Genomic DNA, 27,109 nt, shown 5'->3' with positions numbered 1-27,109 from the left:
GCCCACCCTAGTCCCTCTGACTGGAGAAGCAGGATTGATGCGTGTGGTAATTCACACCAGGCTTTACGCATTGTCCTGGTGTAGGCTGCAGTGATCAAGCATAGGGCTGCCTGACAGATAACCGCAAACGGCTTTGGCAGAAGGATTCCCATAACTTCTTTTCTCACTTCCTGACCTTCCTTTTTGTTGGGCTTTCTCCTCTCTTTCTCCGTTCCAATCTCCTCCCAAGTAAACTGCTCTCCCCTAATTATTTTTTATGATGTTGGTCCCAGTTTTGCAGCATCTGGGACCCAGATTTGTTATTTATGATACCATTACCATTAAGTAATATGTCCTTTATGGTATAGATGTGGTTACTTATGCACTGTTGAGACTCAGTTTCAGTTAATAGCACTTGTGATACCACTTGTGTTGCGCATTTGTTGATGAGGTTTTGGGCAATTGGTGTTCTGTTTTCCTGGCAAATCTTGGTGTTACCCTACCAAAACTGCCATTCTTTTACAGTGAACCATGGCTCAGGCTTTGCCAGGGTTATGCATTGAAGTCCAGGGGGTTTGCTGTGGTTTCCCTTTCTGTAAGTTTTCCAATCCAACCCAAAGTCCCTTTTCTTCATTTAACAGATATTCAGCCAGAAACCAGCATCCAAGTTTTATATGTACCTCTCAAATTTCCTGATGTATTTCTCAATCCCACATGCTCCTTCTCCCTAACTAGATGTGGGAGTTGTGCTTTGGTCCAGTATCCATCCCATACCCTTCCTATTGAAACTGGCAGACTCTTCCAGTCCTCCTCCTGGAAAATCCAGGTGTGCTTAAATATACATTTACTAGTCGTGGAGCACTGTAGGTAGACTGTGCTCCTTTGGTTCACAGGGCCAGTGATTCTCTTCAAAGTCTCAATCTGAAAGGTTTGTAGTAAGAAATAGTAGTTGTACCCAGACATATGCTAAACCCCAAGACATGTTCACTGAGGTGCACCTTGCAGTCTGCATTACAGTTGTTGAGAGGTTGGTTATTCCAGTTTCCAGTGTTGCCAGTAAGATCCCAGGTTTTCCCGATATTTGTCTCCCCATTAATACAAGGTCTCCCCAGTAGTATTTTTATTACTTTGTTTTATCTAATTCATTAGCTTCTATTCTGAAACTGTTCACCCGTCCTTCGTGTTTGTTATCTGTCAGTGTTTATTAACCACTGGTTCCGTCTCTTTAAAAGACAGAGAAACTTTATACTTCAAATTGTATTTTAAATCAGACGTTGTGATATTTATGCACAGATTTTTAGTGCTTGCCTTTTTAATTCCTGCTTAAAGGAAAGGTTTGAACATGCTGCTTACAATTATGTATTAGAGGGTTAACTTCTTACAAAAAATCAAGTACAGCAGTTAAGCTTGGATAATTGGGTATGAATATCCTCTAATATGTATCTAAATCATCCTTCCTTTAATGTTCTATTCTGGTTCCATTGTATTTTACTATTCATTAGACCTTCTCAAGCTTTGCTTGTACCCAAGCGTACACATGCTTCATCCAGAGTTATCTCAGCTTGAACTACTTAAGGACTGACAGCGTTTAGCAAGTTTCCTCTCTTTTTTAAACCTTTTTGCTTTTTTGATACCCCTCCTCAGTTCCTTCTGCTGCGTACACATTCTGAATGTTCTGTACATGAGCATTTGCTTCACAGAACATTGCTGTGACCAGTGGGTCACTTGCTATTTCTATCTGATTTTGTAAGTTGTTCTTTGAAGAAGTGCTCTGTAAAACATACAAAAAGACCTACTGGGGCTACTAGGTTACTGTGGTTTTGGAATACTTTTTCGAAAGCTTTGACTGTGATCACTGGAAGTGCCTTTAGGGTTACTCTAAGCTAATGTTTCTCTTTGGCCTTACGTGGTACTCCTAGATAGGCTGACCTGCACAATGTTGGCCTTGCAAGGACCTAGTCCCCAGAAGGTCCCCAGTGTCCCTTTCTACTCCTCTCTGAAGTTTGTTCACATAATACCCCTTTAACTATGTGCAGAATCCAGCCATCCCTAGGGTGTAACTTTTGCCAGCTTCACACATTGTTACCTGTCAGGTCTGGCAAGTCTTGTGCCACATCCAGTAGTTTCTCGTATCCTGCTCAGTTAGCTTAACTTCAGGCCTGGGCCTCATCAGCAGGTTATTATAAACCAATAAATAACCCATTGAAAGATAAAAATAAAAAGTGGTCTACACTAAAGCCTAATGAATTATAAGCCTATTGTAAGTAATTGATTTTAAAATTCTCATAGTACAAGTTTTAATGTGCCTCAGCTCACTAACCCGGCCATTGGTAAAGAACTTGGAACAGAACTTTGAAGTGCTGTAGGGTGTTTGGCAGCTTTTGCGTCTTCTCCAGGCTTAAAGAGAGTATTTTGCTTACTTTGGTTTGATGCCACTGCTTTCAGTGCTGAGAATAAACCAGTACAGACTTCTCCTTTGGAAATAAAAAATGAGCTATGAAGGGTCTTGATGCAGGAATTGTGAAATTTTGATGGCCATGGAGGTGAGTCAGTTATGATCACTTGAGTACCAGCTAATGTGGGAAGAGTATATTTAGATGAATTACCAGCATGCATTAATATTGATTTACCACAGCGAATAATTTTTTCTGTAAGAACAAAGGTGAACAAGATCGCTGTTGATATTTTAACTTGTAGGAGTTCTTTGACTGCTGATTAGGTCAGTTACGTAAGTCACCTTGTTGCAGAGTAATTTAAGGTAGCTTAAATTTCCTGGTTTTGATGGACAGAGCACAGAAGACAGCAGTCCACAGCTGAACAACAAATAATCCATTAAGTCTTGAGGTGACACATTTTTCCCCTTCCTTTTTCCTTAGGTTCCCCCACATCCATCAGGTCCTCCTGTGGTTGGTGCACTTCAACCACCTGCTTTCACAGCACCTTTAGGAATCCCACCTCCTGGATTTGCTCCTGGAGTGCCACCACCACCACCTCCTCCATTTCTACGACCTGGTTTCAACCCAATGCATTTACCCCCAGGTATATTTATATATTTTTAGGAACATTAAGTCCTTTTTTAACCATGTAGCAAATAAAAACATCTGCCATATAAACTGCACAAGTATTTTTTTGGTAGAGTGATACTCAGTGTTAATATTTACTTCTTTTTATAGGCTTCCTTCCTCCTGGACCGCCACCACCTATAACTCCTCCAGTATCTGTTCCTCACACTCCAGCAGTAAACATCCCAAATTGTAAGTGTTTAAATCTTGGGCAGGCAGCAGTAGAAGGAAGGTATCGTGTGAGAGAAAAAGCCGACTTGTTTTTTTAATACATCAATGCATTGTTTCTTAGCTACAGCAACTGGTGTGAATGAAGACACTACAAAAGATTCATCTATAGGAAATCCCATCCCAACAGTGGTTTCTGGATCCAGAGGGACTGCTGAAACTACTGATAGTTCCAAAATATATGGAACTGTTCCACCTCCTGTAGCACCTACTAATGTACCTGCTCCAGTCACCCAAGCTATTCCACATCTTGGTAAGTTCCCTTTTGTATATATTCTTCAGTTCATTGTTCCCCTGAATTTAAAACACAATTTTCATTTTGCACTGACTTACAGTTCATGGGAAAGTAAAGCAGAGTTTTCTGAACTTCGTGAAATTTCTGCCCTTCTGTTGAGTCTTAAATCATGTTTAGAGGCTTGGGTTTGCACAAAGGAGCAGTAAATTTGCTTTTATTATTGAAGATCTGTTATTTGAAGATCTGTTATTTGAAGAAACAAAAAAGCTGTAACGTTTAAGTTACAAATTCAGGACAGAACGAAATGAACAAATGGAGGTTTATACCATATAGAAAATGAACTTACACCAAAACATCATGTGACATATGAACTGTGTTTTAGACTCAGCTATTACATGTATAAAATTAACTTACAGACAAACAGTATTTTTTTTTTAATGTATTTTTTAAATTGTGAAAATGCACTATACTTTTAATGTGTGGAATAAATAATTTTAATAAAATGGGGAAAGTGCTTTTATTCAGCCCTGCAGTATTACAGGTTTTGAAACCTTTTTACCAGTACGTTACCTTCTTTAAATATTATGAAATGGTGTTTTGACTAGCAAAACCAAGCTAACTTTGGGTATCTTACATAAATTACTTCTCATGATGTGATATGAACGTAGATTCTTAATGAGAGTATATACTGCTTAATGATAGAGAAGTCTGCTAAATATGTATTTTAGGGTGGCCTTTTATGGCTCAGTGTCAAGCCATATACTCAGGAGACTTGTTTCCTACAAATTTTAATGAGAGGATTACATTTGTGGGATTCCAGACCTCTAAATGAGAGCCTAACAAGTGTCTGAAAAAGCTAGCTTTGTTTTAGTGTGTTTCTGCCCAGAACTTCACAGGGTACACTGGAAAAAAAACCCAGAAGATTTACCTCCCTGATCGCTTGCAGCTCTGTTGGGTTATTTGATGGCTAAATTGTCCAGCCATGACTAGTGATTTTTGGATCCTTTGTGCTGGAAACTCAAAATAAGACCCTTTTAAAGGGCATCTTTCACAAAGTGAAGAGTTGCTTCTCTCTGAAAATGAGTCTGCTTTTTCAAATCCATCAAAGTAGATCTGCAAAACCAGCAGCTTAATTGTTTTAGAGTATCTTGGGACACTTGGCAAACAGAGAAAAGCTTAAAAAGCTTTATGGTGACACCATGGATTGAGAGAATTTTGTAGCGGTACGGATTATCAGACTATACATTTGAGACATTCACATCCTAAAGATCATATTACACTTTTTGTAATTGTAATATACTATTACCAGATGTTTGAAGTTTCATGGTGCTGTGTCTTGTACAGCATAACTTGAACTTTTTATGCCAAGCCTTTGGAATGTGTTAAGTTACTCTGCAGGCTGCTGTGTCGCCATACACATAAGAAAATGTTTACATTTCTTACAAAATGAAGATGGAAGTAAACAGTACACCCCCGTGAGTTACTTGGCAGTAGGAGGGTTTTTTTTTTGTTCTTACAAATCCAAGGAAGCTGAATTTGATAAATCTGATCAAGAACTTGCCTTTGGTTTTATTAAATTCTTTACTGAATAGTTGAGGCAGACGAAGTCACTCTGACCACAGGGACAACTTCTCTCAACATTCATCAACAAGTGGACAGGAGAATTTTTTCTTTTCATCAGATAGCATGTGTGAGCTTACAGAGTAGTCCTGAAGTAATATCTTAGAGATCTGTGTGTTTACTTAAGCGATAGTGTCTTATTTCAAGAAGTAGTTATTTATAGTCAAGGGGTTACGTAAAATCCTTCCATCCTGACATTTTGGAGGTAAGGGGGGCTGTTCACGGTCTGATACAAGATAGAAGAAAACGCGAAGAAACAAATTATAATGTTTTACATGATTAAAGTTTAATATCAGTTGTCTTTGCTTTAAAACTTTTCAGTAAGTTAACACAATTGAAATGGTCTTCTTAAAACCACTTTGATTCACTCATCAATTGAGCTTAGCATAGCTCTGCGTGTGAGAGTCCAGATCTGCTCTCTGCTTAGGCTGGAAGAAAAACATGACAGAGGTGACATTTTCTACCACTGGTGCTGATCTAGATAGCAAAGAAGTGTCACTTAAAGTCTTGCCTTCCTGTCCTCCAAGTTCAAGAGCTGGCCAGGCTGCATCGTCATTCCTTCCTTCTCATTCTGTGTATCAGGCTTCACTCCTAGGGAAATCAAAGCATGGTAAATGGAGTGGGCCAGGGTTTCACCACGTGTGCGGACATGAGATGCAATCTACATATGCATTGCAGTCCTGGAGCCCAGAAGTACTTGCAGACTTGACAATTTAAATGGAGCCTTAGTGATGATCTGCACCTTGTACAGGTCAGAGGCAAATGGACTGGACAAAGTAAGTGAGTAGGTACAGGATTACTCTCAGTTATCCATGGGGAAGTGCAGACAAGTGCTTCAGACTGAAGGACCTCATGTTCACAAGGGTATGGTTTAGCAATTTGAATAGATGACTGGTGGCATGACTGATTTCTCACGAAGTCCTCAAACTCTCATTAAACACTCCCATGATGTGGCTCTCCAAGATGAGATAAGAAGGTGGAAGAAAGATTTGTTTGACAGCATCATGAAGTATGTACTGTGGACTCTGCTTGGGGAAATAGGGGTGAAGGGGCTTGAGTAGTGTAATGTGAAGAGTGAAGAAATGTTCTTCAGATATTTGGGCAGGATAGAACAACTTACTTCAGCAGGCTGAATTCAAGGAGTGAAGATTGCTCTGAAGAGAATGTCATAGAAATCTAAACCTTGCTTGAGAACACCGGACACCTTATGTAATCTACGAACGCAGGAGCTCTTTTCTGATGTTTGTAACTTAAAAGTGAAGCTTATCTATCTATCTGTTCAGTTTTTATATGGAAGATATGTTACGAAGTAACTCTAAATTGATGGTTGTAAGATTTCATATGCTTTCTTAGTAATGTAAGTTATGTTCTGTTCCATCTCTGCTAATTTCATTCATTCCCCCATGTAATTCTTTCATCAGTTCCAACAAAGACATGTTTGTGCTTCAGAGGAGTGATCCCTCGTGGACATCTTGTCTGAATTTTTTGTGCTTATTTCTAAAAGCCACCCTTGGGTTATTTTGATTTTAGTTGTATCCTTGATCCTATTTGCTGCTGTTATAGCTTCTTGTTCTTAATTTGAACAAGACTACCCAGACTGTAACTGGTTTTGTGAGTATGCGCTCATATGTAATTTTTAAAATGATCTGCAAAGCAGATATTTTTAGACTCCTTTTCTGTGTGCATATTGCAGAAAGTGGCAGGCTTTTAAATCATTTTAGATTTGCCAACTTGTTCCTAGTGTTGTGCAAATGCTGTAATTTGGACCAGTAATAAACTGCTGATGCAGGTGCTGTGTTTTGAATATGGAGATTCTGTGATCTATTATCTCAATTAAATACACCCTACTGCAGTTTGTAGGTTCTGGTCTACTGCTCTTTTAACCAAAACTCCTACAATGATAATTACATATTATCAAGGATTAATTATACTGTAGCTCTCATCAAACTTGGTATTAATTTCCTGTTAATGCGTGCTGAATTACTATTCTTTTCTCCCTTGATGGTTTGTTCTTAAGACACTACGTGGTCCTTTTGTAATCTGCATTAAATTATAAAAGACAGACTACAATATTCTCTGAGCTCACCCAAATATTACTCTATTACAGAGTGGATGCTTCCTTCACAGGAAGGATGAGCTTTTTATTAACACAGGATATGAACAGTGATTAACCTAATATATTTCTAAATTTCTGGTGATAGCCCATTTTAAAAGCCTAACAAACACTGCGTGTTTGCTAATGATATGTACGACTTGCTTTCATAAATTGACATTTCAGAGGTAAGGGAACATGAACTCTCAAGCACCATTCATGGAATTCAGTTTTGCCTTGGTGACTCCCTTGACCTGGATCCGTTTAGTGTTTCATGTTGTACAAAGCAGGAATTTTAGCAGTCTTAATACCAGTAACGAGCACATAATGTAGTTTGATTCTTACATCCTTGTTTAAGCATCTTGAATTAATAGGAGAAAGCTCCTCCTGGCTTCGGTGATTGGCATTGACTATCCTGAAAAATGTTGGTATTTATGGCAAGTTATTTAAGCTGTGAGTCAATATTTAAGCTCTTAAGTTGAGGCTCTTTCTTTACAGTGTTGGCCTGGTCTAAAGGATTCTGTATTAAACTCCAGAAGAAGACACAAGACTTACAACACTGTCCCTCTTTCAAGAATTTCCTGTTAGTATTTAGTGTTCTAGTTTTAAGATGCAGCATTCCCCACTAGAGAATGATAGGAGAATTAATGTGACATGCTAAATGCTGCAGAACGTCAGCGTCAAACTCAGTGTGTAAACCTTTAGCCTGTCCTGCTGGAATCGTAAGCTTTTGACTTCTTGTTCTCATATATATTGCCATCAGGTTTGCAAAGGAGGTGTATGTGAAGCAGGATTGCTGTGTCAGACTCAGAGAACACAACTCCTCCGCTTGCTTTTTTGTAACAGCACAGCTGAGAAGTAATTTAACGGATTATAAGAGACACTAATCACTTACTGAACAGGGTTCCATAAAGAATAAAAGTAATTAAAATAAGAAAGCAGCTGCTACACTTTTCAGTTATGTTAGCATTTGTTACACTGATAGTTATCACAAGGGAACATGGGATTTGTCGAGCCAGAAGAGAAGATAATCAGAAATGGAAGTACAGTGATGCGGAAATCTGGCTTTTTACCTAATATGTCAGAACAGTAAGGACAACTCCTCTGACTTCCCTGGATAGAAGACACTTCTTCAGGACAGCTCTAGCATTTGGGGCTGTCTTATGAGTAAAGTGGAATTAACCAAACTTCTAACACTGTGTGATTGTTCTTGCACATCTGCAACAACACTCGTGGTTGGCGATAGGTTTTCCTTGGGCGCTTGCATCTGCACTCAGCAGAGTGAACACTCTTCGCAGGCTCTGAGGACCTTTCACTGCATCACTGGTAAAAGTTACAAATGTTGTGAAAGCAGTCTGGTTTTATACATCTGAACAGAAACATATTAGGTGTAAGGTTTGAGGATTATATCTCCAGCATTACATACAAGCCGTGCCTTGTACTAAAAGCCGTGTGGTAGGCAAGTCATGCAGAGCAAGGAGCTGGTGAAAGGGGTGGTTGCGTTTCATACCCATAAGCAAGAAGACAAGGTTAGCCACTGCAGCAAGGCTCACAGTTAGGAACACATGGATAAAATACAGGCTGGGGCGTATAAAATCCCATCACTTGTCTGCGCAGGCTTAAGATGGTCATTAAATCACTTTATTGTTTCTCTAGGAGCTCTGGTACTTCTTTTCAAGTTTGACAAACTATTGAAATTTTCCATACTGTCTTTCCCTGTATAAGACAACAAAGGGCTTTCAGGTTTGCTAGACATGCCATGTGCATTCTGTACCACTGATTTTCCTGAGCATCTTCAGTAAAGTTGGATGTGTTTCTGAACAGCTCTTTCGGAGTAAGTTTGTAATCGGTGCCAGATTTGTCAGCACAGCAAGGAAACTCCTGACAGTTCTTCCTACCGTGTGCTTCAGCCTCAACGTTTGAGTGAGCTGATGCAAAATAAAAAGTGTTCTGCTACCCTGCTGATGCAGTCCAGATTGAAAGAGAATGAGTTTTGGCTACCATTATGCTGATGCTTCCGTGCTGCGTTTTGTGTAGAAATAAGATTGAGAAGTTAAATTACTTGTACTTGTGAAGTTCAGAAAAGCTCATCACACTTGCTTCGTGTTCATGCTGTTGTAACCCACCTCTACCCTGCTGCCATAGAGGAGGAGCATATGCTTCTCCTTTTCAGCTCCTTAGATCTCAGTCTTTTCTGCCTTATTTTTCATCTTCTGTGGAAGAATTTACTTATCAACAAAAATGATCTCCAGACCTCGGAATTCAGCAAAATAACATTCTTGGAAGATAACATTAGCCATGTGTCTGTCTTTTACAAAGTCATGGGAGCAGTTTAAGCTCAGGTGATTTGCAGCCCTGGTTTGGAACAGGAGGTGGTGGGGGCTGTGCATTTTACAGTTAAAAGGGGGGGGGGGGGGGGCACACACCCAAAAATAGGCTGTTATTGTTGGAACATTTCTTTCAAAGAGTGTGACCTATCAAGCCGTGTCTTAAAAGAGACTGTTGGAGGGGAAGGTAAGGTGATGCCACAGGCGGAAGAGTATTCACATCTTTGTGGCCTGAGTTCTCCTGAGCCACAAAATGTATTTCCTCCTAATCAGAGTATAAAGAGCACTCAGATAAAACCAGTTAGAGATGTTCTTCAGCATAAGAAGTAGTGAGGTGAAAGAGCAATGTCTTTGTTCTTCAGAAGGCTCAGGCATACTTGGATAGAGACACTAAATCAGCTGGGGGAAGGTTATTTGGGATGTCTGCTCCAACGTGCTCATTCAGCTGCAATCTAAGTGCAGTGTTCACTGGTGACATTGCCAAGTATGTGATTCTGGTATTAATTCACATTCTAGTTCTACCCAGAGCAGGAATTACAAGATTCTACGTAACCTGTATTCTTAACTTTTGTTTTTATTAATATATGTGGAAATAAAGCATTATTCATAGTCTCAACAAACGTATAAGGGAGGGCAAGTGGGTTAGGAGGGATTTGTGCTTGTTCTGCTGGCAGCTGTTGATTCCTGAAAGTTTCAGTTTGGGAGTTTAAAAACCAACACATGCTTTCCCAGATAGGGAGCTTAGTTTCAGGTGAGTAACTGCTAGTGAGCACAAAGGGCAGATAGATGCAGCCTGAAGGCTACAGAGAGCGTGAGATGATAGCGCTACTGGTTCCTACAGAAGGAGGCACATGAGATAAGCTGGCACTCGCTTACTGGTATGAACTCCTCTGGAGCTCAGTAATCCTCGCTCGTCTTGGCTCCTTGTGTTGATGCTAACAAGCTTTGGGCTGAGCTTTCTCAAACAGTGTTTTTTGAGAGTTGATTTCTTCTCTCTTATGAAGACCATGGTAAAAACAGGAGCCCAGGAACAGAAATGGAAAATAGCTGGTGTTGGGTATGTGCTGTAAAGGATAAAGAACTGCATTTGAAAATAAATAAATCCAGACATTACCTATTGCATTTCCTTTTAGTTTATGTTGCAAGGTTTATTCTACTAAATTAACCTTTGTTGTATCCCTTTTCTGTGGCATGGTACATTGAGCTCTCTGTGATCTCCCACTTGGACTCCAGCCCTGTTCCGACCTTGCCCCTCTCTGTGTATCTCTCCCGCATGTGAGAAATCCTGTTGGTGGCCAGGTCAAATCTCAGGCATTTTAGCAGCTACGATTCCACTGATGTTTGCAACGGAGGAGGGATGTTTTAAAACTAACTGAACAGGGTGAGGTGGCTTTAATTAGAAGCCTGGGAAGCGTGACCTGTTAGGAAGGTGTTTCGTCACCAGTCAGTTGACAAAGCAAGACACCGAGCTGGAGATCAGGAAGAGCTCTGACCTGTGCAACAGCAACAGCTTCTTCACAGAAGGAAGCCTTTGAATAAGCGATTAGTTACTGCCATTGCAATATTAATTACTTGTAGCATGGCACAAACTGCTGTTTAAAAACGATGCTCTCTTAACAGTGTGTAAACCAGCCCAGGAAGCTTTGTAGGCTGCTCTCTTCCCCCCACACCACCACAGAATTTTGGTGTTACTTATTTTATAAGATAATGTCAGAATGTTTGTTTTTGAGATGATGACGATGCCTTTTCTTTTGTCCTCTCCCGCCAGCCTGTGATTTTACTTGGCATGTCTGTGTTTGTTTGTTTCAGGCACTCAAGGAGTTGCACCCCCGCCGCCAGCCCCCGTTGTTGGGTTGCAGACTCCATCCACTGGCCTCTTGGGTGCCCGGCCGGGTTTGATACCACTCCAGCGACCGCCCGGAATGCCACCCCCTCCTCTGCAGCGGTTTCCCCTGATGCCACCACGACACATGCCCCCCCACATGATGCACAGAGGGCCCCCGCCAGGGCCAGGGGGCTTTGGGATGCCTCCTCCCCATGGAATGAAAACCCCCTTCCCACCACCCGGTCACTTTGTGAGACCTGGGGGGATGCCGGGAAGCGGGGCACCGGGTGGACCTGAGGAGAACAGAGATGGGAGGCAGTTCAGGAATGACAGGCAGACGTTCACGCCTAACAGAGACCAGGAAAGGTTTGGAAGGAGATCGTACGGAAATCGGGTAGAAAACGATCGTGACCGCTACGGTAGCCGCAACGACGACCGAGATCATGAGCGGCTTGGTAGTCGTGACAGGCGAGACTGGGGACGGAGGAGCCCCGAGCGCGACAGACACAGAGACTTGGAGGACAGAAACAGGCGTTCTGGTGGCCATCGAGACAGGGAGAGGGATTCCAGAGACAGGGAGTCTCGCAGAGACAAGGAGGAAACGCGCGGGAAGGAAAAAGCGGAGATGACTGACAGGGCAGACAGCGACAAAAACCACGAATCTCATGGCAGCAAAATGGAAGACGCAGACATTGTTTCCGAACTCACTTCAGGAGACTCGGAACCCACGGGTGTAAAACCTGCGGAAGAGTTGACACCAGAGGCTACCTCATCCCTGGAACAGGCGGAAAAAGATCTGGGCTCAGTGTCGGAGGCTCCTCGCTAGGGACTGGAAGTTGTCGTGAGACGACAGTGACATTTGTTGGAGTGTAGAGCTTTAGGGTTGTACAGTCTGCTGTATTATATTTGCTTCTGCTTCTCTCACAGCCCCTCGGTAGTTGGTGGGGAATTGTAAGCAATTTGATTGCTTCCCTTCTATTTAAAATAGCCACAGCGTAACATGAAATACTGAAGATATGATTAAAATATTACCCATTTTTGCTGTAACTTTTTTAAAGTTTTGACTTTAAAAAGTTTACAAATCAGAAGTAGAAGTGCTTTCTATTTTTTTTTTTAATTTAAGAAAAGGTAACGGTGAAAGCTCCTCAAAACCATAGGGATGTGTTTTTAATAAACTCTATTTTCGTAACAAACTTTACCGTGTGCTATTCTTCCTACACTGCACTGAAGTGGAAAAGGAGTGTTCAACATCTTAAAGTTGGAACTGTTAATGCTGTACTGGAGTCTAAATTAGACTGTTCTGTTTATATTTGTTAAAAGAAATACATCTGTTTGTGTAGCTATTCACAGAAGCAAATTTTTATTTGTAAGAGTCATCTTGGTTTTTAAGAGTGCTGCGTTTTAATGAATGAGCTTACTTGGCCAGAGCGGGTAAAAGTTGGTGGATTTAAGATTGAATCGAAGAGTTGACTGTTGAGTGTTTGCAATGCAATCGGTTCTTTTTAATTTGTTTTATTCCCCCCCGCCCCCAACTGATTCTGTGGTTCTGTGCTGAATGTTGCCCTGATTTGCCTTCTCTTGTTTAAAAACTGGACACCTCTACTGTACGGTTACCCGTGTGTGTGGTGGGCTGGGGGGCACCGACCCGGTCAGCAGCTGGTGGACTTGGTACTCACTGGTGCTTCTGGGCAAGTGGGGTGAAAGAGAGATCAAAAGGGCACCAAAGCCCACTATAAAATGCTAACCTGTTTGTTTTTCCAGCTGGAGCTGGGAAAAGGTGGGGGGAGGGCTGTGCATGAGGATGTTAAAATGCCACCTCTTTGTTCAGGCAGTTGCGGGTTGTTGTCTGTGTGAGCGCTGTCTGCCCCGTGTAGCCCCAGCCGAGGTAGGTGTGAAACCTCTGCCCGCCTGGTGCTGCCGTATGCACCTGGCTGATGGATGGATGAGGAGCGCGCTTCCCTGCCTGTGTTCGGGTTCACCGTCGCCTCGTCAGGTCACCCCAGTCACGCCACAGGTTTGGAGAAAGCAGATGCTGGTTCTGGGTGGCCAGAGCCCTCGTGCCACCCGGCCATCAGCTGTGCAGGGGGCACTGGCCCTGCCCTTGGAGCTTGGTTAACTCAGCAGCGTAGTGGAAAAGGTGTGTGAATCCTGCGCGTATTTAGGTTGGGTTTGGTTTTTTTTTTCCTCCTTGATATTGGTATAGCTGTGTTTGACTTTTAAAGTTGGGGGTTTTTTTCCCCTAAGTGAAAGGCAGCTGCTTTCTTACATTAGGACTTTGTCAGAGCTGCTCTATGGCAGAAGGAATTTCTCCTGGGGGAGGGAAGAGGGAGGGAGAGCAAATGTGGAGCCATGGACTGGGGAAAGGACATCTATTTTTATGTTCTTGCAATAGCAGAATAAAGAGAGAAAAACACTGTTTACATACTTGTAGTGAACTCAACTGTCACGTGTTCAAACTTGTGTCCTGAATGTCTGTGTGGTGCTGGGCCAGCAGAACTAACTCTGCCTACAAAGCCAGACATTCATGTCTTACGCTTAAGACTTGGTAAAAACCGCCATTATTCTGTAAGGAGAGAGGAGTGTTTTAACTAAAAGACTTACAGCAGGAGTGGAAGACACGAAGGCTTACCTGTTCACACAAATGCCACCTCGGCGTCTCTGCTTCCTGTATTAGAAGTTTGAAAGAAAAACCTAGGAAAACCTTGGGTGTCCTTTGCAGAACAGTTTCTTGCCACCTTCTGAAGCAGCAAGCATATAATAAACCTACTCAGGAGGGAGCATCACCAGTGTAACTGCACCCTACCCTTCTACAACTACCACATTTCTGGCTTTAAGATAACCCATGCCAGAAATTGGTACATAATGATTAGTTAGTTCAGTGCCAGCACCCATTACTGATAAACAACACAGCATTGGCAATTAACAGGAGCCTACACCTGCTGGTTACGCCACCTTACACATAAACCAAGTGTTACTTGTACATCCTCTCACAGCACACTGGCTTCAAGGCTAGCATGCTGTCAGACACAGCCTGCCAAGAGGAAACAGGTTTGAAAGCAGATTGGCACATAGCAGGCTTTGAAAGCAGCAAGGTTCAATGCCAGAATGGCCAGGAGAGGAAAGGCAAGCTGCAGAGCTGCCACCACCCTCAGCTGAACCTACAGCAGCTGAACCTACAGTTGCCAGGTACTCAGTTCCTCCAAGCTGCAATAAGGTGAGGGTGGTGGTTGGGGGTTTTCCATGTGCAGCAGCCCCTGCTGCTGGAGGGGGGAGCTGAAGTGATGCTTGGTTCTTCCGCAGCAGCTGAATCAGAGCACAGATGACACCACAGGAACAGGTATAGGTGGGTAAAGAGGGGAACCTGCAGCAAACCTGAGTTTAATGTGGTTTTATAGTACTCTACTACCAAAAGCCATTTCATGTGTAACATGCTACACTGGAATCTAGGCATCTAGAACTACAGCCAACTCCTCTTACAAGTCTTCCTTAAAAGTAGTAGCTTCCTCCAATAAGATACTTAGAAGTGTTTTAAGAGCGACATACAAGACAATAACAAAAGCTGGCACCAGTGTGCAGTAAATACACTGTTGCAGAGCTTTATGAATTAAATACAGAATACCTGGCTATGGACATCCTTTTAAAGGGAATACCTGCTCCATACTAGACACCTGTATTGCTTGGAGAATTGTTGGCTCCACTAACCCCTCCAGGCTTCCGCTTCACATAACCCACCACTGCCAGGGGCACAGATGATGCACAAGGACGCACACTGGATCCAGATCATCATATGCTGCTCACAGCTTCCCCACCACAGGGTCACACACCTCACAAGCACACGGGATCATCACAAGCAGAATACCTTCTTGCTGGGAAACGCAAAGCAAGAGTTATCCTCGGGTACATAAAACCCCTGGGTTAACTGGCTGGCAGCACTCCCTGGGTGCTGTTGGTGCCTAGCAGGTAACTCCAGGCATCACAAAGTCCAGGCCTGCCTTTCCCCATTCGCAAGTCAGGAGGTAGGGCTGCGCTTTTTCTTTTTTTATAGACAGCAAGACCAAGGTGTATTTGCTCAGCAAGTTTATTACACAAGTTGGAAACCTACAGATGCTGCAACTCTGCCAGGAGGAAGCCCCAGTACATACACAGTGCATCCTGCTCTTCGGTGAGTAGCCTTACCAAAGTGCCCAGGGCTAATCCTCCAAATGACACAGTACACCAGAGGTTCTGGTGTTCAGGACATGACCACTACCACACACCTCCCATTACACAGAGCTGGGGTTCCAGTGAGTGAAGTTGTACTTAATGGTTACAGCAGATGCTTCAGCAGAAAACTAGAGACATTCCATCAGGGTCACTTTAATTGCAATATACATCATACAAAATTAAGTCAGTCTTCACCAGTTTAAGTGACACTCAGAACGCAGAGTAGTAATGAGATTAAGTGATACATCTTTTGCATGAGAAAGGGCAAGTACAGCAGTTGCAATGAAATACGGCCCATTCACCACTGTCATGTGAAACATTTCAGGTACAACACTTAGCTCTTGGCTATTCCAATTACACCACAAGCTAAACGAGCTCCAGCATTCCCAGTCAGTTTGCTCTCATTATCTCCCCCTCTACCCAGATCATCGCATTTTTCATGGACCTGGAAGAGAATTGAAGATACCTCAGTTCATGTTATCGCAGAACTAATCAACATTTTTCACTGCTTGCACTAGTACTGGCAGTGACAAGCCGTTTTGCCAGCTATCAGCAGGGTGTTACACAACAGAGAGAACCTATTGCAATTACTTATTCCTGAATGCTAAATTGATACTCATGCCAAAAACCTAAGACTAGACTTGCCTAAAAAGATGAACTGCCTTCAGCTAAATTTGTTTCAGGTGGAAGTCACTAAACCCCCATATTTCAAAGAGTAGGCGGCAGCCCAAGAGCAAGCTTGGACTTGACATTCACCCTCACAACACAAGGCCACACCACCCCAAGTGCTGCACTCCAGAACCTCCCTGGAACTCCCTCAGCCCTCACCTGGGTCATGCAGAAGTGAGCACAGCAGCAGCCTCAGCACACAGTGACATCCCAAGGGAAGCAAGACAGACAGCACTGACAAGTAGCCAAGTGCACTCAGCCTCTGCCAGCCTCCCTACCAGGGAGGCCATGGCACAAGTTACACCAGCAGCTACCAGACCAGGGTGAGCACACTACGCCCTGCTTGACCCTTGCCATGCCTTCCAGTGACAGCACTTGTGCCAGGTCCTCCCTCAAGTCAGGCTGCTTGAGCCACTCACAGCTGGAAGAGGCAAAGTTAAATGGGGAAGAACAACTCTGGAAGGCAGGCAGGAAGTTAAGATCCCACAACAGTGAAGAACCACACTAATACACAGAGGACTTTCAGGCAAGGTTTCAAAGAACTCCCTGCCTTCAAAATCTTGCACTGCAAGTTCTGCAACACACACCAGGGACTGGCCTCCAGCATCAAAAAGTCTCCACTTACTGTCAAGACTGCTCTACAGTTCCCTAAAGCATCCAAGTAGGCACCAAGACACTTACCACCATGGTACGTCCCACAATGCTGTGTGGTCCACTAAGAGAAATGATGGAATCTTCTATTGCCACTTCTGCTACTCCTCCTTTAGCAGTCACATTGCCAAGGTCTCCCACGTGCCTACACAAAGATGCCAAGAGATTCATGGAAAACTTGGTTGAAAGCTTTTCTAAGTGATGGCCAGGACAACGCAACACCCATAGTTCTTACATTCAAATACTCCACCACCTAACCTTAAACAGCACTATGTGCTCCTTTACCATGGCCAGCCAACCTTTAAAACTTCCAGGTTCAGGTTATACCTAGGACTGAATTTTAATTGTCCCTTGAAACTAAAGGAGTTAACAGTAGAAGGTTCATCAACTTTGGGGAAAGGAATGCCATCACTCCTGCACATACAAGGCTTGGTGTAAGCACTGCCACTGCTCTTGAAGAGCTCTTTTCTTAAGAGCCCTTAATGTCTACCACAAATCAGCTATTCCGCAAGCACCTGCAGGCTTTGGGTTTAAATAGGATTAGTAAAAGCAGTTTGTCAAGTGACAGGTCAAAGGGGATGCATCAAGTGCTAGCTAATTTCTAACAAACAGCAGTGATGACTGGCTGTTTACTTCACATTTTCCCCGCACACTTGGCATTATGCTCTATCACAGTTCTTCTCACCAGTACTAGATCTCTACTGGGACTTCCCTTAAGAATTAAGCCTCAAGCAGTTCAGTTTTCACTGAACTTCTGGACATTTCAGGGTCTTGATTCCTACGGATTTGTGCCAAGCAAAGCATTCACTCAAATGGCAAGTTGGTGATGTTCTACAAGATTCTTCTATTGAGATGCAGAACACTGAGCATCAACTTGTTTCCAAAACTCCTCAGGCATGCAGGGTGACCAGCTCAGCCAGCTGCATGCTGACTGCCAGCTTCTTAGACAGCATAGCACCAATTCTGTATTTGTAACCAAGACCTATAAAATCAGCCCAAGGGCAGTTTTCCCTTTAGTAATTTGATTTAAGCTTCTGGGAAGCTTCAGCCCAATTGTTCTAACTCTACACTAGTAAAAAGCATGATCTAGTTCTCATACTCTCCTAAGGAGCTCCCCAGCCACAGCTGCCTGAGCAGGGACATTACACCAAAAGTAGCAGAAACCACAGTGTTCATGCAGTTTTGACCTTTAGCCCTGGAGCCGTTGGCTGCCACTGAAGCCCATGAGCACACCATTTTATGCTGTTATCATCCACACAGCTGGCTACCAGCCAGCTTGCTTGGTCTGACACGCAACTGATCACTCAGGTATGAGCTTACCAGTCGCAGAAGATGCGGCTATGGACATACTGTGAGCATTTAGAAGATCAATCACAGTGCCACACTGGTGGCTAGCCCAGACACCACCTGTGCAAGAGCAGCCTATCACTTACACTTGCTCCCAGCTCCTCTCACTACCACACTGGCCTTCAGCTCTTGTGCAGCCCCCTCCCAGCCTCCATACCTAGTCAGCATGCTGTTTAAACCAGCTGCTCACACATCAGGTCTCAAACATGCAAGGGTTTGCAGTGGACCATGAAAACTGCCTCCAGGGAGAAGAACCTGGTCTCAGCTCCCACTGAGGTACAAGAGATACTGAGACCCTGTACTGAGAGGGTGCACAGCCACTGTACACTGTAGGTAGTACAGCACCTAAGCTAACAGGCTGAGAACAGCCCAGCAAATCCAGTACAAAGGCACCATGCCCAGGCACACACAGCTTTGTTCATCCTGCAGTTTCCCCTGCAGCCCCAGCACCTTCCACTGATGAACCTCATCTGCCACATGACAAGCCTGCACACAGCTCAGTGAGAGTTTAGTGCCCCCATTTCAGGGCCAGCTTTTGACAATAGAAGCAAATCACCACTGACTAAAGAAGGCTTTAACACACAAATCCCCTACACTAACATCCTGGGGAACTTTCACATTGCCTCTTCTCCCCAAGCTATGATAAAACCAAGAATATATCCCAAAGTCAACATTTTACACATACTCTTGGAGCCAAAGTATCTAGCTAATTGCTGTAGATTTATCAGAGCCTTTGCCAAGTGACCCTAGAAGTCCTGCAGGAACTGCCAGTTTTCTTCTGGTTTTGTCCTAGCATTGGTCAGGAAGTGGCTTCCCACGCACAGAGCAGCACTTAGAGGCTGCACAGAACAGCTACCCGCTAAGAGCCCAGGCACATTAAACTCACCTTTCTGCATCACTTGGTCCACCATGCTGCTTGCCTTCAGGATTGAAGTGAGGACCTGCACTGGTACACCCTGAAACAGAACACAGCCATCAAAACTAGCTTTTTTGCAGTAGCCAGTTTAAAATCTGTTGCTTATACACTACGCTAAGGTGTATAGCCAGAGGACATGAAGTCACTAATGATGAAATAGCTACTCTCCTGGTAGATGTTCTAATCCTAAAGAGGTGAGTAATCTACTATAGATTTACAAGTTCAATAAAGTAAGATTACACATTCTAGAACACTGAGAGCTCAGCTGAAAGCTTTCTTATTTCTTAACACTATGTTAGCAAAGCATTTAGGTTAGTGCTTGATGTGTCAAATCTTAACCACCAGCCTAAACATGTATTAAATGGGAAGCAATTCCTTAGGAAATATCCTCATTTCTTAACACAGATCTGCAGTCACGAGACCCAAGTAGACTTATACCAGTTGCTGCTGCAACACTAGAAGAAACTTTAAAGCTGAGCTATCATGTAACAGATGTGACTCAATAGCTGGGATACACATCTTACCATTTGTATTGTCACCAAATTCATGGACATGGAAGCCATGGTCTCCATCAACCAAGCCACTGATTTTTCCAGTAACTTTCACTGGTCCATTACCCTTTAATGGAAAGAATGTTATCAACAAAACAGCTACAGCATGAAATAGCCTTGTGTCAAATGAAGCTTCTAGTCAACAGAAAGCACTAGAGACTTCCCTACAAATTCAGCTACCAAGATACAAACAATTACATTAACTGACTGCATATGCCAATATAGTATTTCACAGGATGCCTGCATTTATTTAGCCACCTAAAGTGTATTATGTACCAACAAACAAAAGGAATGCCTTTTATCACATTGCTTGCTTTTAAGAATAACCATGTACTTCCCTTTGCAAGCACAAGTAACCCTGCAGCCATTCCCTCCTAAACAGATACAGTATTGCCCATATGCAGCCCCAAGTTCTTTACTGAGTACAAACAAGTGTTAAACGACAGTATAAAGGGGCTCTGACCATTCAGCAATTAAAGCTCCGTTAAGCCCCGCTCTTGGGAGTGTGGAGCAAGCTTGGCAGCAGGACTCCTGCCGGCTCCAGCACGATGTTCAGCGGCACACCCCCGGGCAGAGCGGAAGGCACCGAGCCCCCTCCAGCCCTCCGCGCCGCGGCTCGCCGCACGGTGCCCGGCGCGCCCAGCGCAGGCCGGGCCCACCACCCAGAGCGCCCAGGGGCTCCACAGCCCCAGTCCCTCCCACCCGCAGCGGCGCGGGGCCGCGGCCCACGACAAGCCCGCCCAGCGCGGCTCCACCGGCGGGAAGGAGGTGGGGGGAGGGAGAACTGCGCCGCCCGCCCCGCACGGTGACTCAGCAGTACGGACGGACGAGCCTCCAGGGGAGGTGTAGAGCGCCCGGGTCGCGCCCGCCACCGCCAGCCCTTGCCTGCTGCTGGAAGTGGATGACGCCCTGCACGGGGCCGTCCCCCTTCATCACGCACACGGCCTTCACCGTCGCCATATTCCCGCGGCGGGCAGCGCGCAGCACGAAACCTCTGCCCCAGCACCCGAGGACGAGGAGTCCGCCCCCCGCGGCCCTTATATAGGGCGGTCCGTCAGCACCGTGGCCAATCGCAGCGCGCTCTCTGGCCTCTTTGCGCAATTATTACAACGGGCTCGGCCAATTGAGGGGGACGGGTCGCGTCAGCGCGCAGATGCGGGCCAATTGGCGGCACCCGCCTCTGAGCCAATGGTGGGTGAACCCCCTCCCCCCCCCCCCCCCCCCCCCCCCCATCCTCCCGCCTCCGCGGCCGAGGGCGTTGTGTAACGGTGCCTGTGGCGCCGGGGGGGGCCGAGGGCCCGGGGCGGGAGCGGCCGCAGTGGGGTACGGGCGGAGAGGGGTGTCCCCGGCCGCGGCATGCTGGGCCCCCCAGCGCAGTGGCCTGCTGTGCGGTTTCTCTGGAGAGCCTGAGAGAATTTGCTGCTGCGTGTCACCGCGGTGGCACTTTGGCCCTGAGGAGACCTTGAGCTCTAAACAGCCTCACTTACAAGCTTCCTTTCGAATCATCAAGCTTCAGTCCTTAGTCTTCTAATGTTATGAATCCCAGGCATAAGCCCTTTCTCTTTGGGAATGCCCTGAAGTAATGAGGTGGGAAGAAGCAGCAGCAGTGGTTTCCTTTTCTGCAAACGTTTTTGTTCAGTGTCTTCGCATCTTTTCCCTTCCCCTGCAGGCCATTTTCTGGTACTCCTGTAACTGAAGTGTGTCACATCATGAACTCCCTGAATCGCTTTGCATTTCAAAACAGTTGCCCTGCCCGGGAGATGTTTTGTAGAGAAACCATCAAAGTTAGGATCCAAAGCTGGAGTGTGTTGCTCAGCTGCAGGGTTTATTGTTAGAGGCACCTTTGCACATAGGGTGCCCGCAGCAGCAGGCTGGGGATGTAGTATGCAGCTTGGAGCTATGCTTAACATGGAAAGCATCTTGGTGTAGCCATGGATTGCTCCTTGTCTGAGAGATGTGCAGGGGAGACGTGACAGAGTAGATTCTTTACGTGCTGATAATGCTGGCAAACCGTAGACTCCACGGGAAGGTTAACACCAGACTTGGGGAGCATACAGCTCTGCGGTTCTGTTCTAAGATCTGCAACCTTTGAACGTTTAAGAATGAAGAAATGTATTTAATTAATTCCCTTTGCAAGCCCACATTGCTTGTTTTCCCGCTGTGTTATTGGTGGAGAAGCAATTGGTGGAGAAGCAATTGGTGGAGAAGCACAAAATGATTTTACAGTACTTGGGACTTCAGGTAACCTGTGTACGTATATGACGGAGGTATAAACAACCTAAAGCCCAGGTGATTTTAAGTCATGTGGTTGAGAATGCCATAAGGTCAGGGAAGGAGGTACAGGGTTTGTTTCACATACCAGACTCAGTCATGATACCATAGCTCAGGAGACGGGACATGACATGACTGAAACAAACAGGAATTTATTTGCTTGAATGGTGTATTCCTCTGCATGAGAAACAAGAAGCCGGGAAAAAAACCCCACATAAATACATGGAAACTATTTGAGAGTTGGATAAATATTTGTGGTTTAATCCCAGGAAGAAGCTGAGAGAGGAGGAGAGCGGGGCAGCTTCCTGTGTAGGAAGCATCTTGGCCTTATGAGTTAAACTCCCTAGAGCTTCATTCCTGATGTGCCTGGAGAGAAGAGACTGTAAATTACTTATGAGCAAATACGTTTGTGCTCATGGCACAACATGCAGCAGCACCCTGAGTGCTTGCCAGATCAAGAGGAAAGATTCCAGTGCCCCCAAGGGGAACCTTCCTTGATTTAAAATGGCTGGTAAACTTGGAAGGATAGTAGTGACTCATTTTATTTTCAGTCATCTTTGGCTTCCCATATCACTATTACTACTTGTCAGTGCCCTTTCATAAAGAGGGATGTCTTGAGTGCTGTGTTATAGTGTTTTCTTTTATTTTTAGGCCTATCTCCAAATCTGCCTGTGTTTGTGTCAGACAGGTTTATTCCTTCCTCCCTGGAAATAAGTTTGAGATCTGCCCTTTTTCATGCCTCTACATGAATGCTGGACAAACAGATGAATTAGAGCCAGAAGCATCAGGTTTCTTAATATGTTAAATGAGATAACCTAAAGTAATGATTTTGGAGGTTTATCACATTAGGCTTCAATGTCAGGTTACCTGTGAAGATACCCTGAGGTGCCCAATGCCTCAGGTAGGCAGAATGCAGCTAACAAAGCTGATGTGGTAAGAAACACCAGGGTGAAGAGGTCAGCTGTAGGAGGCTAAAGGAGAGATGTGAATTTCAAGGACTAATATACAAGAATTTGCATGGTGCATGGAGAAGGAGATCAGTAATCTTATATGGGTCTTGGCTTCACCCTTTAGAATGTTTTCTATTATTCTTTTCTTTCACAAGTACGACAAATACAAAAGGATTAGTTTACAGGGATACTATTTCACATAAGCCTTATACAAGAAGCCAAGGAAAGGCTTTTGTTTTGTTTTCTTCCACATACTTCCTTATAACTTCCTTATAACTCTTTATAATTGCTTTATTTTCTAAATCTCACCAGTAGGGTTAAAAATCCACTGCAAGGAAGCTGAACAGGGTGTTTGGTAGCAATACCTTGTTACGTGGAGTATCAGTGCAAAGCAGAGAGGAAAACAGTAGAGCAAGGTGGGATCACAAACTTTGATAGTAGACAGCAGGGCAGAGTACCTGGCAGGCATGAGAAAGAGTGGCACCTCCTGCAACCATGGCACCTCTCGTTTGACATCCCCCTTCACCCCATACCCTGGTTCTGCCATCCCAGCTTGGAAGGAGCCTAGGGCTTGGGCCCTGCTGCAGCTTTAGAGGTAAACTGATGGTGAAGTGGGCTGATCTGCAGCCCAGAGGGTTGAAACAAGTACAGGAGGGACAAACTTGAGGCTGGGTGGACACACAGCATTGTCTGTTCTCCCTGTTCTGTAGTTGCCTGCAAAGCACGCACATCCCTTGTAGCAGGGGAGTGAAGCAGTTTTTAGTACGGATCAAAAGGGTTGCTCTCACTGCGTAAGGGCAGACACACAGGGATCACCGAAGAACTCTGGTTCAAGACAGTCTTGGTTATTTCCTAATTTGCCAACTTAAAGGGCAAATGAAATAATTTACTGTGTGATGTAAGTCAGCAGAAATCTAATCTGTGCAGACAGAAGCTAATAAACTTTTAACCAAAATGTGCAAAAATCCCCAAAATCCCAAACCCTTCTGTACTGAAAAAATACGGCATGTATCAAGCATAAGGGCCATGCAGCACATTAACATGCTTTCTGATTGAGATTTTGTGTGGATTAAAAAATGAGAAGGAATTTTGAGGGTTGTGGTTCCCATGGCAACCATACCTCTGGCGCCTTGTGCAAATATGTAGCAGTTTCTAGTTGTGGTGACTTATGGAAAAATACACAGTGAAACGAAGGTTGCAGTGGTAAACATCACTCCAGATTGCCTGAGTTTGTGTGCATAGGTGCTCTCTCAAGATCACTGTCCACAAATCTGCATTAATGTAATTTTTCATGTTTATTCTCTTACATTAAGAAAAGCAAATGGAAATAACATGAATTTTGAATAATAATCCTTACTATAGGCCCGATGCAACCTTGGATACGTGTCTCTGAAGGGGAGGCTGCTGGTGGGGTAAGTACAGGTGTGCTCATCACAGCGTGCAGGAAAGCAGACGGCTGTCTCTCCTCTGCAGCCTTGTGCTCTTAGTGACTGAGAATCCCAGCAAGGCTGGATCAGAGCAGCCCTCCTCCTGCTCCTGGACCACATCTTTGGCTATTCTTAACCCATTTTTCCAGCTCAGCAGCTGGGTATTCTCCTACACGTACGTCTTTTTAAACTAGCATTGCTCCATCAGCCTCAGTGCGTGCACTCCCCACCTCCAGCAGTTTACTTGCATGCTTGGGTGACAGGCAGAGAAGCACAGCCACAACCAGCAGCCACAGAACATGGCAAACCTGGCATGCATGTTTCCTGCGGCAGCCCCCCACAGCCCCCACCTCCTGCTGCTTCTGGGGAAGCTGCGCAGAAGGCTTGGGGCAAGCCTGGCACTGCCTGCTGCAGCTGGACTCAGTGGACCAAACATGAGGCCCAGAGGGTTTGGGTTTCTGCTCCCAAGGGAACTCGGAGCTGTCGGCGTGGCCAGTGAAGGGCAGATGAAAGTCCCAACGAGTCCTTCACCCTGTTTCTGGCAAATGGGTGGCTCCTGAGGCTGTGCCAGCAGAGCTCCCTGGCGTGAGGCCAGGCTTTTGGCCAGCCCCATGCTAAGCACAGGAGTAGTGGAGCAGGAGCAGCTCAAGCTCCAGTGTTGCGGCCGGTGCTTATCGGTCATTGGCACTGCCAGGAAGAAAATGGTTGCACGGATGTTTGAAGGTACTCGGTGGTGCAGGGAGCAGAGCCGGAACGACAGAGCAAAGCACACTTTGGGTGACCGGTGATTAAAGTTGTTGTTGTGAAAAAGTGAAAACATTACCTTTGAAACCAGTCAGAGACTGAGCTTTGTGCAGAAAGCTTATCTGAAAGATTTTTTTAAATTAGAGACTCGGAAAACATTTATGCATTCAGGAATGGGTTTGGTTTTGTCCACTGAAGGGCACCTAAATGAATGCAAGCAAAACAATGTGTGTGTTTATAGATATGTATTAGGAAAATATGTTTAAAATATCAACTAGGACAAAAATCAAAAAAGTTTAAAGAAAGCCTTTCATATATATATGTTATATATAATGACCTAATAAGGATTTAATTCACAGCAGAGAAAAAGAAAAGCTTATTCTCAAATTTTGAGTAGGTTTTCATTTGCAAAAGTTTTTATAGTTGTAACTAAGCTCCTAATATCACTTTATATGTAAGTTGCTTTGCAAATCCCAACCTACATAAGCACGTGCTTGAGGTAACTTCCCATGTGGTTTCATTTGGTTATAGTTTTCAGCACTCCCTGGCACAAACTGTTCTGCACTCTCCCTTGAATATTTACCCCATTTACATTTGAGTAGTACAGTGGGTGTCAGGGCACCACTGGATGAGGTGGTTTGTTGGTTTGTTTTGTTTGGGGTTTTTTTCCTTAGCTTAGCTGTGTTGGGAAAGGCTGGAGATGGAATTGTTTGCTTCAGTACAAAACCACAGCGGAAATGCTAATTAATAGGTAATTAGAAGATACCTAAATGATACAACAAGGTAAATGATCCCATTTCTGCAGTGGGAAATCAAGAGTGCCAAACAAAATACATGTGGGCAGGTCTTCAGAATAACAAAGTTGTGTTTTTATTTGGATTTTTAAACACGTGATTTCTTTTCTGGGGACACTGGGTGGTTGGGGAGTGGCCAAGTTCTTCATGCGCAAGAAGCAGAACTTGGCTTGGGTTTGCACAGCTGTCAGTGAAGTGAGGTGCTGTTCTAATGCAAGCAGTTAATAAGTGGGAATACAGCTCTAAAACGCATTAGCCAGGTATTGTAGTACAATTTCCACAGCACCATGTAGTTAATGTTTATTAACAGATGCCACTTGGCCAAAAGGACAAAGATGCCCTTTGCCCAAAGGACAAAGGGCACTGCAGGAAAAAGCCTGCAGGCTTTGCACCCAGCGTGCACTCTGGGAACCATCATCCCTCTGGATTTTGTGATATGGAATGCTGCCTTAAAATGTGGCCAGAACAGATATGGAAGTTCCCAGTCAGGACTCAGGCACTGGGACTGTTGGTTTTGGTGGACAGAAGAGAAAGCCCCCTTCCACATTCACTTTTAAGCATTGAGAGACCTTTAAAAGCCTGCCTGTAGGTGTCTGCCAGGGCCAGGCTTTATTGCTGTTCTGGAATAGGCTGCGGCACGCACCGAAGCCTGCATCTGCACTGAACTGCGTCCAGCCCTGGCGGCACACTCCCAGCTTGTCAGCACTGGGGACTCTGAATGGGCAGGCAGGCCCAGTGGGACAGTCCCCACGCCTTTCTAGAATTGGAGTAGTTTAAACCTCCTAACGGTCCCTGGCAGGCAGCCACTGCATCACACGCCTGAGAACTGCTCGCTATGCCAGTGCGTCTGTGACTGTGGAGAAAACAAGGTTACGGCACCCAGCTGCTGGAGAGCCGCACCGCTTCCTGACTTTATGGGTAGTTATTCCCTAATCCACTCCTGTCACTATGATCCAAGCTACTTTGCACACTTTTAATAGCAAGGATTTTCTAGCTAGGATTACTCTGACATGTTGTTGTTAAGGAGCAGCTCCATGTGCAGTTATGCTGGGAGGTCTGAGGGACAACAGCAACCTTTGCTCAGGGCATACTGAAGGAGTGTCTCGGCATGGGTGGGTGCAATGCAGCCTCCGCTGTGGAGTGCCAGGCACCTATCCAGAGCCAGATCCTCACCATGAATGTTCATCGCAGCCTCAGTTGACACCCCTCTTGTGAACA

At 44.7% G+C, this 27,109-nt stretch overlaps 2 protein-coding genes across 4 annotated transcripts in view; one reads left to right on the top strand and one right to left on the bottom strand.

Annotated features, from left to right (window-relative positions):
* The window catches only part of SCAF4 (SR-related CTD associated factor 4), a 44,352-nt gene extending 31,637 nt beyond the window's left edge, over positions 1–12,715 (top strand). For both annotated transcript variants that reach the window (XM_030477437.1, XM_030477436.1), the window contains 4 exons: positions 2,856–3,018; positions 3,153–3,233; positions 3,334–3,522; positions 11,353–12,715. In XM_030477437.1, coding sequence (XP_030333297.1) covers positions 2,856–3,018; positions 3,153–3,233; positions 3,334–3,522; positions 11,353–12,194 — 1,275 coding nt within the window. In that variant the 3' untranslated portion in view covers positions 12,195–12,715. The remainder of the gene's footprint in view (positions 1–2,855; positions 3,019–3,152; positions 3,234–3,333; positions 3,523–11,352) is intronic.
* SOD1 (superoxide dismutase 1) lies at positions 881–20,967 on the bottom strand. 2 transcript variants are annotated; one of them, XM_030477439.1, is made up of 7 exons: positions 20,591–20,967; positions 19,679–19,772; positions 19,125–19,194; positions 16,896–17,036; positions 16,087–16,091; positions 14,492–14,496; positions 881–928 (listed from the first exon to the last, which is right to left on the bottom strand). In XM_030477439.1, the coding sequence occupies exons 1-7, from the start codon at positions 20,663–20,665 to the stop codon at positions 896–898; spliced, it is 423 nt and encodes a 140-aa protein (XP_030333299.1). In that variant the 5' UTR covers positions 20,666–20,967; the 3' UTR covers positions 881–895. The 2 variants fall into 2 exon arrangements, with proteins under 2 accessions (XP_030333299.1, XP_030333298.1); XM_030477438.1 differs by lacking the exons at positions 881–928; positions 14,492–14,496; positions 16,087–16,091 and adding an exon at positions 15,429–16,016 and having other exon boundaries at positions 16,922–17,036.
* Positions 20,968–27,109: the final 6,142 nt, after the last annotated feature.

Source organism: Strigops habroptila, chromosome 2 (assembly GCF_004027225.2).
Source record: "Strigops habroptila isolate Jane chromosome 2, bStrHab1.2.pri, whole genome shotgun sequence".
Classification (NCBI taxonomy): Eukaryota; Metazoa; Chordata; class Aves; order Psittaciformes; family Psittacidae; genus Strigops; species Strigops habroptila.
This window is presented reverse-complemented; position numbering and strand designations above follow the sequence as displayed.